At 48.4% G+C, this 14,552-nt stretch overlaps 4 protein-coding genes across 4 annotated transcripts; 2 read left to right on the forward strand and 2 right to left on the reverse strand.

Moving 5' to 3' along the window:
• Positions 1-324: 324 nt before the first annotated feature.
• N7517_008456 (ATPase P-type K/Mg/Cd/Cu/Zn/Na/Ca/Na/H-transporter) lies at positions 325-5,027 on the reverse strand (the record flags this gene model as incomplete). Its single annotated transcript, XM_056726186.1, has 5 exons — positions 325-733; positions 783-1,232; positions 1,290-1,519; positions 1,573-4,509; positions 4,569-5,027. The coding sequence occupies 5 exons, from the start codon at positions 5,025-5,027 to the stop codon at positions 325-327; spliced, it is 4,485 nt and encodes a 1,494-aa protein (XP_056577037.1).
• A 2,404-nt stretch (positions 5,028-7,431) lies between these two features.
• N7517_008457 (uncharacterized protein) lies at positions 7,432-9,813 on the forward strand (the record flags this gene model as incomplete). Its single annotated transcript, XM_056726187.1, has 7 exons — positions 7,432-8,260; positions 8,311-8,415; positions 8,469-8,521; positions 8,579-8,705; positions 8,760-8,838; positions 8,890-9,049; positions 9,106-9,813. The coding sequence occupies 7 exons, from the start codon at positions 7,432-7,434 to the stop codon at positions 9,811-9,813; spliced, it is 2,061 nt and encodes a 686-aa protein (XP_056577038.1).
• Positions 9,814-10,185: 372 nt separating this feature from the next.
• On the reverse strand, positions 10,186-11,002 carry N7517_008458 (H(+)-transporting V1 sector ATPase subunit E; the record flags this gene model as incomplete). Its single annotated transcript, XM_056726188.1, has 3 exons — positions 10,186-10,336; positions 10,393-10,904; positions 10,970-11,002. 3 exons carry the CDS (start codon positions 11,000-11,002, stop codon positions 10,186-10,188), a joined length of 696 nt encoding a protein of 231 aa, XP_056577039.1.
• A 270-nt stretch (positions 11,003-11,272) lies between these two features.
• Positions 11,273-13,260, forward strand: N7517_008459 (uncharacterized protein; the record flags this gene model as incomplete). The annotated part of the gene is made up of 3 exons (XM_056726189.1): positions 11,273-11,314; positions 11,374-11,604; positions 11,665-13,260. The coding sequence occupies 3 exons, from the start codon at positions 11,273-11,275 to the stop codon at positions 13,258-13,260; spliced, it is 1,869 nt and encodes a 622-aa protein (XP_056577040.1).
• Between the last annotated feature and the right edge of the window lie 1,292 nt (positions 13,261-14,552).

The raw sequence follows: 14,552 nt of genomic DNA on the forward strand, positions 1-14,552 counted from the left end.
GCCAGACAGGCTTAGTGTAGAGCATGCATAAGAACAATAAAAGGAAAACATGGGAAGCAGTGGGTAACAAAGCAAGGGTAAGAGTGAAGGGGGTAAAAACGAATATCGCGCTAAGCATCCGACCGAGTAAAGGAGTAAACCAGAACGCCTGCTTTCTATCAGGGAATATAAAAGGCTCTCAAAAATAAAAACACCACAGCATATTGCTCGTCAAATAGGAATGGCGAGGGGGAATCGCAAGGAACAAACCAGCAGGTCTGATGGGGGTAAAGTCATCAGTGACAAGTCGTCAGCTCAATGCAACGCAAGATGCGCTCCTCTATATCAAATATGTACAGGAGGATCGTCAGGAGTCCGGAATGGGTCTTCATGTTGATGACGTGGGGTTTGCGACGATTCCACTCGGGAGAGCATGGCAGCCGAGGTGAAGTCGTTGCTTTGCTCAAAGCTCGGTCGACTCCGATCAAACGAATGCCTTGTCCGGTCGTGAGATCGGCGAACATAGTCTACGGACTGTGGTCGCGGATACTGGTCAAGACTGGCGGTATAATTGGTGCCATTACTGCCATTTTGACTGCGGGGGTTGTGGGTGTTTGCAGTTGGAGCCACGGATGGAGCATAGAAGGGCCGCTCCTCATCAATAACGGTAGTGTTCTGCTTCATGTCAGGCTGCACTGGTTTCACTATTTCTGAGGAGGTGGCCGATTCATCACTGGGAGACGCGGCCTTCGGACTGCCCGCTTTGGGGGGGGAGCGGGGGATCTTCTATGGCATCCAGATACTTGAATTTGCCCTGTGTCACTTGCTCGCGAATGATATCGACATCAAGCGGGAAGAACACCTTCTGAATGGAGTTGTAAGTGAAACGTGGAAGTAAGCAAATCACAACAGTCATCAGAAGGACAACCCAGTAACTCAATGATCCATACACTTCGGAAGCGGAATGGTAGAATTGACCAGAGGAAGTGAAAGATGTGTAAATGCCAGTCCACAAGAAGATGAGAACACTACTGATGACGTTGATCAGAGAAGTGAACCAATCCCATCGGTAGGTATTCATCATAATGTAGAGGTTGCTAGCAATCACGGCACAGGACGCGACAAGAATTCCGATACGGGCTCGGTCGTTGATATTCCGCCCAGTTTCGTTGACGAAGTTTGCTGGGGCGAATAGAAGATAAGGCATGAAGAAGCAGATTATTGACTGGTACATGCCGTCGGCCATGTACATCCTGTTTAAGTTAGTATATCTCGAAACACCACAAGAGTTGGGGAAAGGATTTATGTACCAGAACTTAAGTTGCGACCATTCCTTACGCTCGATACCTCTCATGTACAATTGAGGCACGGCAAGAGACACCTTATCGTCCACGTCCTGGTCGAAGATACCCATGAAGATCACGGGCAATGAAGTGAAGGCGAGGTTGACCAACACAATGTAGGTGTAATCGAAGAGATAGGAGCAATCGAAGTCGTTGTAGATACAGTACCAGAACAGGGCGAACGTCCACACAAGATTCTGGGAGAAGTCAGTGATGATGCAAAATAATATTCAGTACAAACGCCACATACCTTGTAAAAGAAGTTGGCCGTGCATTCTCCGAGGCGACGGTAAGACCATCTCCCATGCACCAAAAGAAGGCGCTGGAGGTACCGGAACTGGCCAATGGCATAATCAGAAGACATTACGGCTTGTCTACCTTCTTCACCGGCAATACCGACACCGACGTCGGCCTCTTGAATCATGGCCACATCGTTGGCACCATCGCCAACGGAAAGGGCCATGATGTTCAATCCGTTCTTGACCATGTTCACGACAGCGGCTTTCTGTGCAGGACTGACACGGCAGCAAAGAACGGCCTTGCACTGCTTGCACAGCAAAAGGAATTTTTGCTTCAAGTCATCGGACAGCATCAGCTTGAGGGTTTCACCATCGACGACAACGGCGTGTGTAGCCTCAGGCGGTGTATGATCAGCACGGGCAGCAACAAGTTCCTCGTCAGAACCAGTCAACCCGAAAGTTTGCAGATGCTTGTCGAGTTCGTCCTCGGCCTGCTGGAATTCAGTCTCGGCAATGTTCAGCACAATCAGCTCCATGTTGTTATTGAGGAGATTGCAAGAGAAGCCAATGTTGATGGCAGTCTCAACCTTGTCACCGGTAAGGACCCAGAGTTTGATACCAGCGTCCGCAAGAAGCTGGATTGTATCGGGCACGCCATCCTGAAGTCTGTCCTCGATGGCAGTTCCGCCGATAAGCATAAGGTCTTGTTCAATCTCACTAGATACCTTCTCCAGTTTCTCCTCACGGTCTGTGATCGAAGCGGCAGCGATATCATGTTCCCTAGCCCATGTGTGGTATTGGTCCTCACTGAGCACTCGATCGGCAACACACAAAGTCCGAAGTCCTTCCCTGGCGAACTCCTCCAGGTGCTCTGCGGTCTGTCGACGAAGCTCCTGCTGTTTGCCACGGGCTAGACGAGAGTAAATGATACTGTCCGCACCCTTGCAGAATAGGCGAATAGTACCATCGGGCATTCGGATGATTGCACTCATTCGTTTTCTGGATGAGTTGAATTCAAGGGTGTTCAAAACTCTATATGTGCGTTCCTCACCCATGACGTTCAAGAGAAGATCGTCACCGGCTCGGCCCAGAACAGTGAATCCACAATCTCGAGCAGTGCTGACCAACGCTGACTCGTCGGGAGACTGGGCCTTGAACTCGATTTGAGGGGGATCGCCGGGAGTGTGCTCGGTAATGACAGTGTGACACAGGGCAAGAGCCAGCATGAAGTCCTCTGTACAGTGCTTCTGTCGCTCTCCAGATTTTCCTCCCAAGTCGGCCACGAATTTCGGGGCAACGAAGGTCAGCTGGTCGTCGTGCAAGTAAGGGTTATTATGAATTTCACGCAAGAGACCCAGCATTTGCTGCGCATCAGCAGCAATTTGTCGCCGAGCCACTGCGGCCTCTGCATCGGCATCGGCTCCCTCGCGGCGCCGCATGCCGATCTGGGCTTCAGTGTAAGCCTCTCCATATGCCTGGCCGTTAACCGTACATTTTTTGAACTCCATCAGGTTTTGCGTCAAGGTACCAGTTTTGTCAGAAAAGATGTACTCGACTTGACCGACGTCGTCCGAAATGTTCCAAGACTTGGGCACACAATAGAGGCCCAGTCTCTCATAGTACATGAAAAGATCGCTATGGATGAAAACCGCTTGGATAGTCCGAACGATTTCAAGAGAAATGTAAAGCGAAATTGGAACCAAGTTCTGGAACAGGATGACAGCAGTCCAGAAGGTGACAATACCAGTGACAGGCGGCGTACCTCCATAGGACCCAAAATCGAAGTAGTCCAGAGATTTGTCTGGCGCGGCCCATGCGATTCCATTCACAATACCTGCGACAAGGCACATGAGGAATAGGATAAAAAAGTTATAAATGACGTTCCAGTTGAGATCCTTGGCCATACGAGGTCGCTTGGCTGGAGTTGCACCAGAATTAAGCATGATCTTGCTCTCTCCGCCGGTGAAAAGGACAACACCGAGGACCCATTCGGTACTCTTCAAATTGCAACCACGGAGCAAGATGTTGTTGATAGAGATGGGCTCAACCATCTCCTTCCGCGGAGCTTCAGGGAAACGTGGGTCGCGCTGGTCCCAACGCACGGCACCATTGTAAGTGTAGAGATTGGCATGCGGGGCCTCACTTTCGATCACAAATTCGGCCTTTTCGCAGTCTCTAGCATGTCGAATTTGACGACCACAGTGGAGAGCTTGGCGAACTTTCAAGTTGGTCTCTCCATCCAGGCCTTTTGTTTCGACATAACAGGCGCCATCCGGGTCAGAAGTGGACAGAATCACGATATCAGCTGGAATCGGATCTTCGTTGTACAAGCGGACGAAGTCGCCAACTTGCAGACTTTTCCAGTACTCTCGCTTAAACCGGGCTTTGCCAGGTGTCTGCTTAGACATGTCCAGGACAGTTCCATGTCTCTTGTCCGGCGTGGGCTCCACGACGCTCTGCCGAGCTGCGCTATTCGGAGAAAGAAACTTGTTTTCATTACTGCTCATCATCGGCCAATCTTCGCGGGCTTCGGGCTGAGGCGATGGAACATCGGTCATGGGGATGGCGACGTCTTCTGCGATTATGGAGTTGCGTTGGGTATAAATCGATGCCCGGGGATCTGCCGTACTCATGAATGAGCCGCGTCTTTGCCCTTCGTCGTCTCCACCTTTCTCTTTCTTCTGAAATTGAGAAGCAATCCACCTATAGGAGGCAATCAAGGCCCTGGTAGAAGCCTTCTTGACACGACGCCATAAATCAACGTTTTCTTCTGTCGAATTGACATTGTTCCATTCGATCAGTCTGTAAACCGGAGAATTGTTCACTTGATTATCAGACACTGTCCGTCCCCAATCTTCAATAGCATCTTTGATAGCGGTCACAACGATAATAACGATTAAAGGTACGGCGTTCAGACCGGGGTTGTTGGCACCGAAAATGGGAAAGAACTAGAATATCATCAGCCAATGTTGATCGGGGTTGGAGCTAGGAAAACAGATCTGCGTACGTTAAGAATAATGACGAACAAGAAATAGATGTTCGCAATGTTGTGAAACTGTAGCCAGATGTTGTAGGGAACAAAAGTGAGCGCTGTATACTTGGCAGTGCGAATTTTGTTTCTGGGATACGTAATTCGCAAATGGCCGTCCTCGTCTCGTTCAGACTCTGGGATGGGAATGCTGAAGTAGATTCTCCGATTCGGTCCTTCTTGCGAGATCTCGGGTCCGCTATTGGTCGAGGTGCTTGTGTTGGTCGATTTTCGCTTTTCGTCTCTCATGTCTGAGCGTTTATGGAAGCGATCAATAATAGAAACGCGTTTCTTGATGCCTCCAGCTCCGGGGGCTCGTGTGGTAGCCCATCTTTGTCGTTTCGTCGGCTTGGAGACGTTGCTGCTGACCTCCCGAATGTCACTACTTTGCTCGTTGTTGTCATCCCCATTGTTCCCAGGGAAGTGCACGGAATCCATGTCGGCCATTGATCCGCCCAAAAAGGGCATAAAACTTGACAGAAACCTTGATTATTGGTAGCTGACAAGCATCCGGTGTGCAAGGCCGGAATCCGACAGCGCCGGGCGCAGGGAAAGATTCCCGGTCTGGGTGCGTTCACGGGGTTCGATAGCGAGGGAAACGCAATGTCATGGGCAACGCAAGTCTCGAGCAAATCAGGGGGTTCTATACGCGCGTTGTTGAATATGTTGTCGACGAGCTTCGAGGAATCGTCCAAAACCAATTCAAAACAAGGTTTCCGCGGCTGATCGTGATGGAATATTATTGCAATGCGAAGGCCGAGGCGTTATAGGGCGCACCCACTAGGGGCCATTCAAATACTTTAAGTGAAAAGAAATTAAAAGAGAAGAAGCACCCGTGGTTAATTTTTGCTTCGAGGGGTGAAAGAGAGAGATGTGAGGCCAACCCTGAGCTCGTATCTCAGTACGTATGTAATATTGTTACCACCCGTGCTTACCGATGGGGCCAAGCCAAGATACCTCTGCTTTGTCATTCAAGGTGGACTTGGCAGGAGATTTTTACACGCGTCAACTTATTAGATCGGTATAATTTTGGTATAATTTGGTATAATATGGTTTAAATGTTTTACACTGCCTCTTTCTCTAGTTCTGGGCATTTTTTAGGCATCTTCATTCATGTTCACCTGCAGGCTTGTCTAGGGCTTAGGTAGCTCATGTATACAATCTCGGACTCAAGGGACAATACGTGTAAAGTCCGGTAAGATAATGTCCAGCCCCGTTCCGACCTCCCCCTTCTAAATTTCTACCTGTGGCAATCGGAGTACTCGGCACTTGAAGTCTGGGACGTTCGGAATATATTGATATCTGGTACTATATCTTCACTTGAAGATTGGTAAGAAAAATGGATGTTTTATTTTCTGGTGGATATAGCGGCACTGCCACCCCGTCAGCACTGTGATCGCTTACATTTTAGCCTTGACAGGGGATTACAAAGGTGTGCTCCCCAGTTCTTCACTAAGCAAAGTCCTCCGTATCCGTTGGATCCGTATGCAGACTCTGGAGTAACGGTTATTGGCCCACAGCTGTTGTTTCTTCGCCCCCACTATGAACTAATTTAACAGCTGGCCTTTTCCTACAAGTTTTCTATACTCCGTACGGAGTAGATAAAACACATCTAGATTCTTACTAAAGATAAAGTTTCGATGTATCTCAACTCTCATCCATGGATATAATAGATATATGCGGTCATAACTAGGTATTAGAAGAGTCAAACAATCACACACATGTTTTTTCTATCGCCTCCCTTAATGATATCAGACCCAGCTTTCGGGGTCGGAGCATCAATCCTGAAACAACCGACACGGCACGAGCTTCCCCCGGTCCACCCTGAGTCAGCTTTCTTATTTTTCTGGTACGGAGTATAACGTTAGTACTTCCGTACTCCGTACAATATATATGTTATCCGAGTAGCATCCAAATTCCCATATGGGGCAAAATGTCATTGGACCCGTTTTTTATGCGTGTATTATTTTTTTTTATGTTAAAAAGTACACATCTCGGCTCCTTGTTTCTTGGCAGAAAATTCGGCGATTATTCAGGAGACTCCTGAATAGACCCGATGATCATTGTAAAATTCGCACGTTGCCTGGGACTTCCATTCCCCCTTTCTACTAGCCCTACGAAATCCCCATGTCTCACGGCGTGTTACCCTAATTAAAGTGCGGATCTCGAGGCAAGGATCTAAAGCAAAAGCTACACCCTGCATACAGTGCTACGTTCAAATAGTGTGGTACAATAGACAATATACAACATTGTGTATATGGCCGTCAGCACGGTTGACCACGAACTATTAGAGTGGACCCGTGTAGTGTACCATCGCTTAGACTAAACTTAATTGGAGTGTTAATATTTTCCTTATTATATACTCCATACTGACACAGCGGAAAAAAACATTATCAGAAAAAATCGGCTTTCATCGCGAGTTTAATGTCGATCAAACGAGATTTGTACTTCCAGTGTTTGTATGGAATAGTAATAATTCAATAGTAGACTGGATCAGCCGCAGATCAACGCCACCAGGAATGTGGCTGTCAGATCTACAATATACAATATACCATATAACATACATACTCCGTAGCCAAGTATGTTTTAGGTAGTACCAGGCATGTGCTCCCAATGTATATTGTACACATGTCAGGTCAATATCAATTTGACGTCAATATGAGTTCCATCTCAAAGAAAATGATTAGATTGTTAGAGTTTCGAGCTTACTAGCGCCCCTTCCAGTTTGAGGTGGAACAAAGAAATCCGCTGAGTCAGTCGTCATGTGACATCGCGCCGAATCGGCGCGTACAACGACGCGATATGCCTCTTTTTTTAAAAAAGATCCTCGACATACCCCATCATGCGGACCATAAAGGAGTTGTGGTTTAATAAGCCTGAATTTACTCGTGTTAACTCGAACGGCACACCCGAGAAGAAAGAAAGCCCCGAACTCGCATCCGAATCTTCACCCCTCACCGAACCCCCCTCTTCCTTTGTATTCGATCAGATATCACCAGAATCGGAACAAGATCCTGAAGCCCACTCAAATGCGGCGTTGTATCTGTCAACTCAGGATACCCTACTTCAACCCCCTACGTGGCAACAAAGTTTCCAAAGCATCGACTCGGCCACCGGGGTCTCATCTCTGAACGAGAGCTTTAACGGATCTCAGCGCATCATCAAGGACGGAAGAGAGGTTGTCATCAGCTCTGACGGAGAAGATACAGACTCGATATGCTCGTTGGAGGACCCAAAGAACCTTTTCGCTCCAAAGTCTAAGAAGAAGGAGGAGTTCACACCTCCCAAATTCACCACGAGGATATCGTCGCCAAAGAAATACAGACACAACATTGACTCTCTAGTTCACGATGCAGTGGATGATAATGAGGTCGAAGCCAGTGTTTCTCGGGCGAGAGCCAATTATGCGCCGAAGAAAATGAATGGCAAGGAGCCCGGAAATGACCCGTCCGGCACTGGCTATGCTCTGAATGAAACCATGTTGATCTCAGCGCTTGGCGAGAATGAAGATGGTGTTGGAGGTCAGCGTTTGATAGGTGCTATCAGAAGAACCGATGCTCTTGACCACGGCCGCGCCTGGCCATTCTTTGATTGCACACAAACATTACCGCCGGCTCCCCAATTTCCACGGGATCACTTCCCACTTGGGACGAGTATGGATATATTAAGGGGTGAGCTTCAAACGAGTTGTTTTCTTTCTTACATGCTGACCGACTTGCAGAATCCGAGTCTCGCGAGCGCCAGTTCATGTCAGGCGAATTTATTCAGATGGCTTTGTCCAAAGGACTTTTGCCGGACGCATTCGTTTTGTGGATGTTCCGTTCCAGTTCGTCTTATGGTATCCTTTGTTCATTGACCAGAAGCTAATATTCCTTCAAGTACCATATGAACGTCGAGAGGAACTGAGCAACGCTTATTACCGAATTATTAAGGTTTGTAATTGCTCTCATATCGAACTCACACCGGCATTGACTAACAGAATATGTAAGAATATGGATGTGGAGCGGTTAAAGTTGATCATCCGTCCAGCCGACATCAATGATCTTTTCTCTCGATTGGGTGCTCGGAGCCAGGCTTTGGATCCTTCCAAGAAGATTATCCCAGTCCTTTCCCAATGTATGACTTGGCTATCTGGCTTGTGGTCTCGATCTTGCTAATGAACGCTGTCAGATATTACTCCGGAATCTTCGTTGAAAGACCATGTTACCCTTATTTCGGTCCTGAGATTACTTAGAGAAACTGCTGGCTTGTGGGTTTCCACCACCCAAACCCTGACAATGCAAGACTGACAAATCTGTAGATTCGCAGAAGACACCCAAGAGCAGGTGGTACTACTACTGTTACGTCTTGCCCTTGATGTTTCATTAACAGCGGATTCCATGGTATCTTCGGAGCTTCAGTGGACCATCAACGCTGTGTTGGATCCTGATAATTTCTTTGAAACCAGTGCCAAAGATTCGGTGAGTATTCTCCTATATGCTATATGGTGTATCACTCTCAAAGCTAACGATATCAGTTGGGTCGAGTCTGTGCCACTTTCTACGCCACGATAGATGACGTCTGCATCCAGAGTCAAATTGTGCATCATATCTTACCCACCTCTCCATGGTTTGCACTGATACGGTGTCGCCTGGCTGTTGCGTTTCTGTTACAGAGTCAGGATCCTCTCACCGAGCCCCCTGAAAAGTTGCTCGATATCAAACGTATCACATTATTACTGCTCCGCAATGAGCGTTTCCAAGTCAAGCGATTCAAGGGTATAGCTGACTATGACTGGAGGGAATTAACTTCCCTTACTGCTCTTCTCAACGTCGCGATTGATTCGTCTGCGTTGGAGTTAAATTTCAACAGTACACAAACCGAGAAAGACTACAACGCCGCCATCGACAGGCTGGCAGCTCAGATCAAGACGATCTTCTGCTCTATTCAGGATTCCGGTGCCTCACATGTGACACGGACGGTGGCGAAAAGTGAACTCGAGGCATTACATTACCGAATTGTTTATTCTGTTCGGTCTAAGCCACCGCCGAAAACCACCATTTTCGAGTCACTTGTAAAGGAGAGAGATGGTAACATTCGGAGCCATTTCAGCAACTTTGCTGCGCTTGCTGCTGGAAAACAAAATCCAGAAACCAGACAAGAAACGAATTCGTCTGCGGCGCCAGGCGATGCGGTTAATGGTGACACAGAGATTCCCATCCGCGCGCATGACCAGGCACCCTGATCATATTGGCAGTTTGGGTCCCAGAATTTCCATATACTCCGAAGAAACAGACATATTGTGCGATCGGCTGAGATGTTGAAATACCCAGCTTTTCCTTCTACCACCCCCTTATGACTTACGACCCTTATGATCATGCCCTTAAGAGCGACATTCTTCGCCCAAGCATTTTACCACATACCAATGTAGTCAAGAATATGAAATGAAAACCATCGCTAAAAGAGTTCGATCATATTCCATATCAGACTTGAACTGTGCAAAGAAATCCCCTCTGTCTATGAAGATGGCCAAGAGAGGCAAAGATTATCCGAACTATAACACACGAAATACAGCAGTCGCAAATGTGAAACCCAAGATAGAACAAGTAATACACACTTAGTCGTAGAATTTCCGGTTAGGGTTCTTGCCGAAGAGTGTCTCTCGAACTGCAGGGAGAGCATCAATTTCCAGCAGTCGCAGACGCTCCTCGAAAGTGTTGTTGATCTCAATCTTGCCTTCTCCGCCGACAATAAACACACCACCGGCACTGCAAGCTAATTAGTCTCTTTGGCGTATAATGGGAGGGGGAGCGAATAAACTCACGATCCCTCTGGCAACGGCTCCGACTCGTCCAAGGTCACGGTCACCTCCGAGCCAACGTTGTCCTTGTACTCCTTGGTCGCCTCCTCAATAGCCTTCTTGGTGACATCGAAGTCCTTCTTCCGCGAGCGAATCGCAACGTTATCCTCGTTCAGATAATACAGGCCCTCGAGGACCAGCCCCTTGAGCATGGCCTGGTACTCCTTCTGATCGCCAGCAGCCACCTTGGAAACCTTCTCTCGAGCATTCTGAAACAGCTCATCGAGGAGCTCCTGACGGCCACCGAGCACGCGGAGTCGAGTCTTGTTGGCGAGTGTGGAGCGGGTGATCTGCTGGGACATGGCGGCCTGCTTGAACTTCTTCTCGTAGAGGGTATCGATGGCGGCAGTTTCCTGGCGCACCAGCTTGGACTTTTCGATCGCAAATTCTTCGTCTGCCTTCAACTGGATCTCTCGGGCCTTCTCGAGGGCTTCTTGCTTGATGAAGGCGGTCATCTTGCGGAGCTCGCCCGCGACCTGAATTCAATGGCGATCAGTCCAACTCAAGCTTCACGAGACCTAGAGTAAACGGGCGAACATACCTGATCATCTGAAAGGGCATGGCTTTGTGACATTCTGGCGGTTCACTTGCTGTATAGCTTGTTGGGGGTGGAATGACGTGGGGAAGAGGGAAAGGATGTTGTGTCCAACTAAGCTCGGATTGCGTTGCCTTGGCGTTCCGCATCCAGGTCCTCCGCATCCCCCTCGACAACTTACCCTTTCAGCGTGATCTTATCATTCCCTACAGTTTTATCTGAGTTATGGCTTCTTTACTCTGGTAGTTTCTTCTACTTGGTGCGCCTCTCCCAACTGTCCCTCAACCCGGCCAATGCACAATACGCAACATGGGCAATCTAGGTGACTTGTCGCCGGAGGGGAGTGTTGCGGTAAGACCAACGGAATTCAGGATATACTACAAGACAAGACCAAAAACTAACGATATCAGGTCGGTGTTATCGTTGGGCTCATCTCTACCAGCCTCCAAGCTATCGGGCTCACACTCCAGCGCAAGTCGCATCTACTCGAGGACGAGAAACATCCCTACGATGTGCGCAGACCCCCCTACAAGCGCCGACGATGGCAAGTAGGAATGGGGATGTTTGTGATTTCCAATATTGTTGGAAGTACCATCCAAATTACCACACTTCCGTTACCAGTTCTCTCGACGCTCCAAGCGGTCAGTAGTCTCCCCCTCCATGCACGGCGGAGATCAGTTGCTGATAGGAATGCCGAATAGTCCGGACTAGTGTTCAATACTATATTTGCGACCCTCATCCTCGGTGAACCCTTTACTCGATATTCTCTCGCGGGCACAGTTCTCGTCTGCATCGGCGCATTGTTGATTGGGACCTTTGGCGCCATCGGGGAACCCGCACATACGTTAGATCAGCTGCTATACCTCCTCCAGCGACGGCCTTTCCTTCTATGGATGGGTGCTACTACCCTATTGGTTGTTGTGGTACTCGTAGGCATCAAACTACTGAAACATCTCGTGCCATCCTCACGCGCGAAACCCTCGGCCTCCGGTCATTTTTCACCCCATTTTCTGCGACTACAAAGCCGAATGAGGTTGATCCGCGGCATGAGTTATGGATTCGTCAGTGGTATACTGTCAGCTCACTCTCTTTTGCTGGCAAAGTCGGCAGTGGAACTTCTCGTGCGCACTGTGGTAGACGGTGTGAACCAGTTCAATCGTTGGCAATCATGGGCTATCCTGCTGGGAATGATCTTCCTAGCGCTCACACAGCTGTTCTATCTCCATCGTGGGCTAAAGCTGTGTAGTACTAGTGTACTATACCCTTTTGTGTTCTGCATCTACAACATTATTGCCATCATGGATGGCCTGATCTACTTCCGGCAAGTGTCTCAACTGGCGGGCTTGCATGCCGGTCTCATCGCTCTGGGAACAATGATCCTCCTAGGGGGTGTCTTATGCCTGTCATGGCGACTTGAGGATATCGACAATCATGCCGCTGTCACTACTGTGGGTCCCACGCAGACCGGACTTGGGCCGGGTATGGCACTCGTGGAAGAGCACTCTCCGTCATCACCTGGGCTGCTGGACGGCCAGGATGAAGAATCACAGATTGGAGAATGCGAGCCACTTCTCAACCCGAAGACCCATACTCGACATCTTTCATATCAGCGTGGAAGAGCTCCAAGCTTACCGCTCAATTTAAATTTCGGTCGCGACTCAGTCGATCTAAACCCCGCATCTATTTGGGCTGAACTCGATGATTCGGACTATGAATCCACAGCCGGACACACACGATCCTCGACAGATCACCGACGCAGCACCAGTGGCAGCGCAACCCTAAATGGCCCATTACGAGGTATAACACGAAACTCGACGGTCGGCGCTACCCCACACGATCGCGAAAGGGGATCTCGTCGGGCCCAGGGATCACTGCGTGGGAACCAATGGCATCGCACCTCAGCACCTCAGAGTGGGTTATCAGCCGCCCATCGTAAACGTCGGGGAACCGGGGGTCTGCTTACATCTGACCAAGAAGTCGGTGGGTACGGGACCATCCAAGAGGATGGTGATGATACCCACTGGCACGACGACCCTCCTATCCTTCGTTCATCTGACGCCAGCTCTGGTCTCCTTGTTGGACCAAAGAGGGCTGTGGCAGATGCCTGGAAGTTCGGGAGACAATATCTGTCTCGATGGAGCAGCCCGCAGGCGGGCAATCAGGCTGGGATTGACCCAGAAAATGACTCTTCCTCGTCGCTACTCCCGCACTCTGCCGTCCCTCTTCCACGAACACGCTATACACAGGGAACCCTTGTTCAGGAACCTGACACCCTGCAGCCATCAACATCCCCCTGACACTTTTCTATTATACTCTTTCCCAAATGCCCTCCACATGACGTCCGTCTTTGCTCCGACCTGCCACCTACCTTCAGGATATCACAACCCAGGCTTTTCTTTGCTTCTCGCTTTTCAATGCCCATGTACAGTAGTCCTCTTCCTCGGACATACCGCGCCATTCACTCATGTTACTCTGTCGCTCCTAGCTCCGGTCGAGAAAACAAATCTCGATCCCTCTTTTGTCTCCTGCCATCCACTGTCAGGATACTATGATATGTGATATGATACCACCCCCGTTCGATTATATAGCTCCGCGCAACGAATATAAGACCCGATACAATGTGTCCATGATCTCTATATAATCACCCATAAGAAAACCAATTACCCCAATATCTAGTATCTAGCATATATTCCGTGATGGTGATAATGCAAATATCCTAAATATATCAGTCCCGATTTCCGCTAAAAGTCCGTTGGGTGGTGGCATTGACCTCTTGATATGCAGGTCAGCGAACTTTCTTACTTTCTCTCCATGCACGCCAAGTATACATCTCTTTGGTTCAGAAGTAAATCGGGCAGATTTAGAATGAAGCATTAGTAAGCATGCAAGATATCAAAATAATTCAATGTCATGAATATGGTTGGGAATATATATCTGATATATCGTATATAGTGAGCCTCACATCCACGGATATATCCGAGCTGGAATTTTAATATAAAAGTTATACTCGAGTGTCAGAGAAGTGCAATTTGAGACCATATACCCCAGTAAAGATAAAGAAAGCAAGAATATACCTTCTCGTTACTGGATTTGCCGTTAGGCTGTACATAGTGGGATCTCACGCACGATAGACAGCAGAACCCAAGTACACTACTCGTAGACGAGTACTACAAGAAGTCCAAAGGAATAGAATCCGATTGCTCCATACCATACATAATGTAACCCAGCCAGAGCCAAAGCGGTGCAAAAACCGAACCGAATGGCATTGAGAATCCGTAACCACAGACAAAGGCAGGGAATCAAAAGAACAATTAACACAATTGAGATTAGACAATGAGGAAAATAACATAATGGGCCAAGGAAATAAGTTAAAGACTAAAAGCAAAAAAAAAAGACTAAAAGAGAAAAGCCACTTCGCCGACGAGTTTCAATGCACCACGAACACCTCCATCCTCCGCCATTGTCTAGGTAGAGGGGGGAAAAACAAAAGCCAAATTAGCGATGAAGCCCAGATTTGCCTGCTTGCGCTCTCTTTCTCTTTTCTTGGTTTCTTTTTTTTGGCGGACATTTTTTTTGGGATTTGTGTTTG

Source organism: Penicillium concentricum (assembly GCF_028827145.1).
Source record: "Penicillium concentricum strain IBT 3081 chromosome Unknown utg000003l_segment0_segment0, whole genome shotgun sequence".
NCBI lineage: Eukaryota > Fungi > Ascomycota > Eurotiomycetes > Eurotiales > Aspergillaceae > Penicillium > Penicillium concentricum.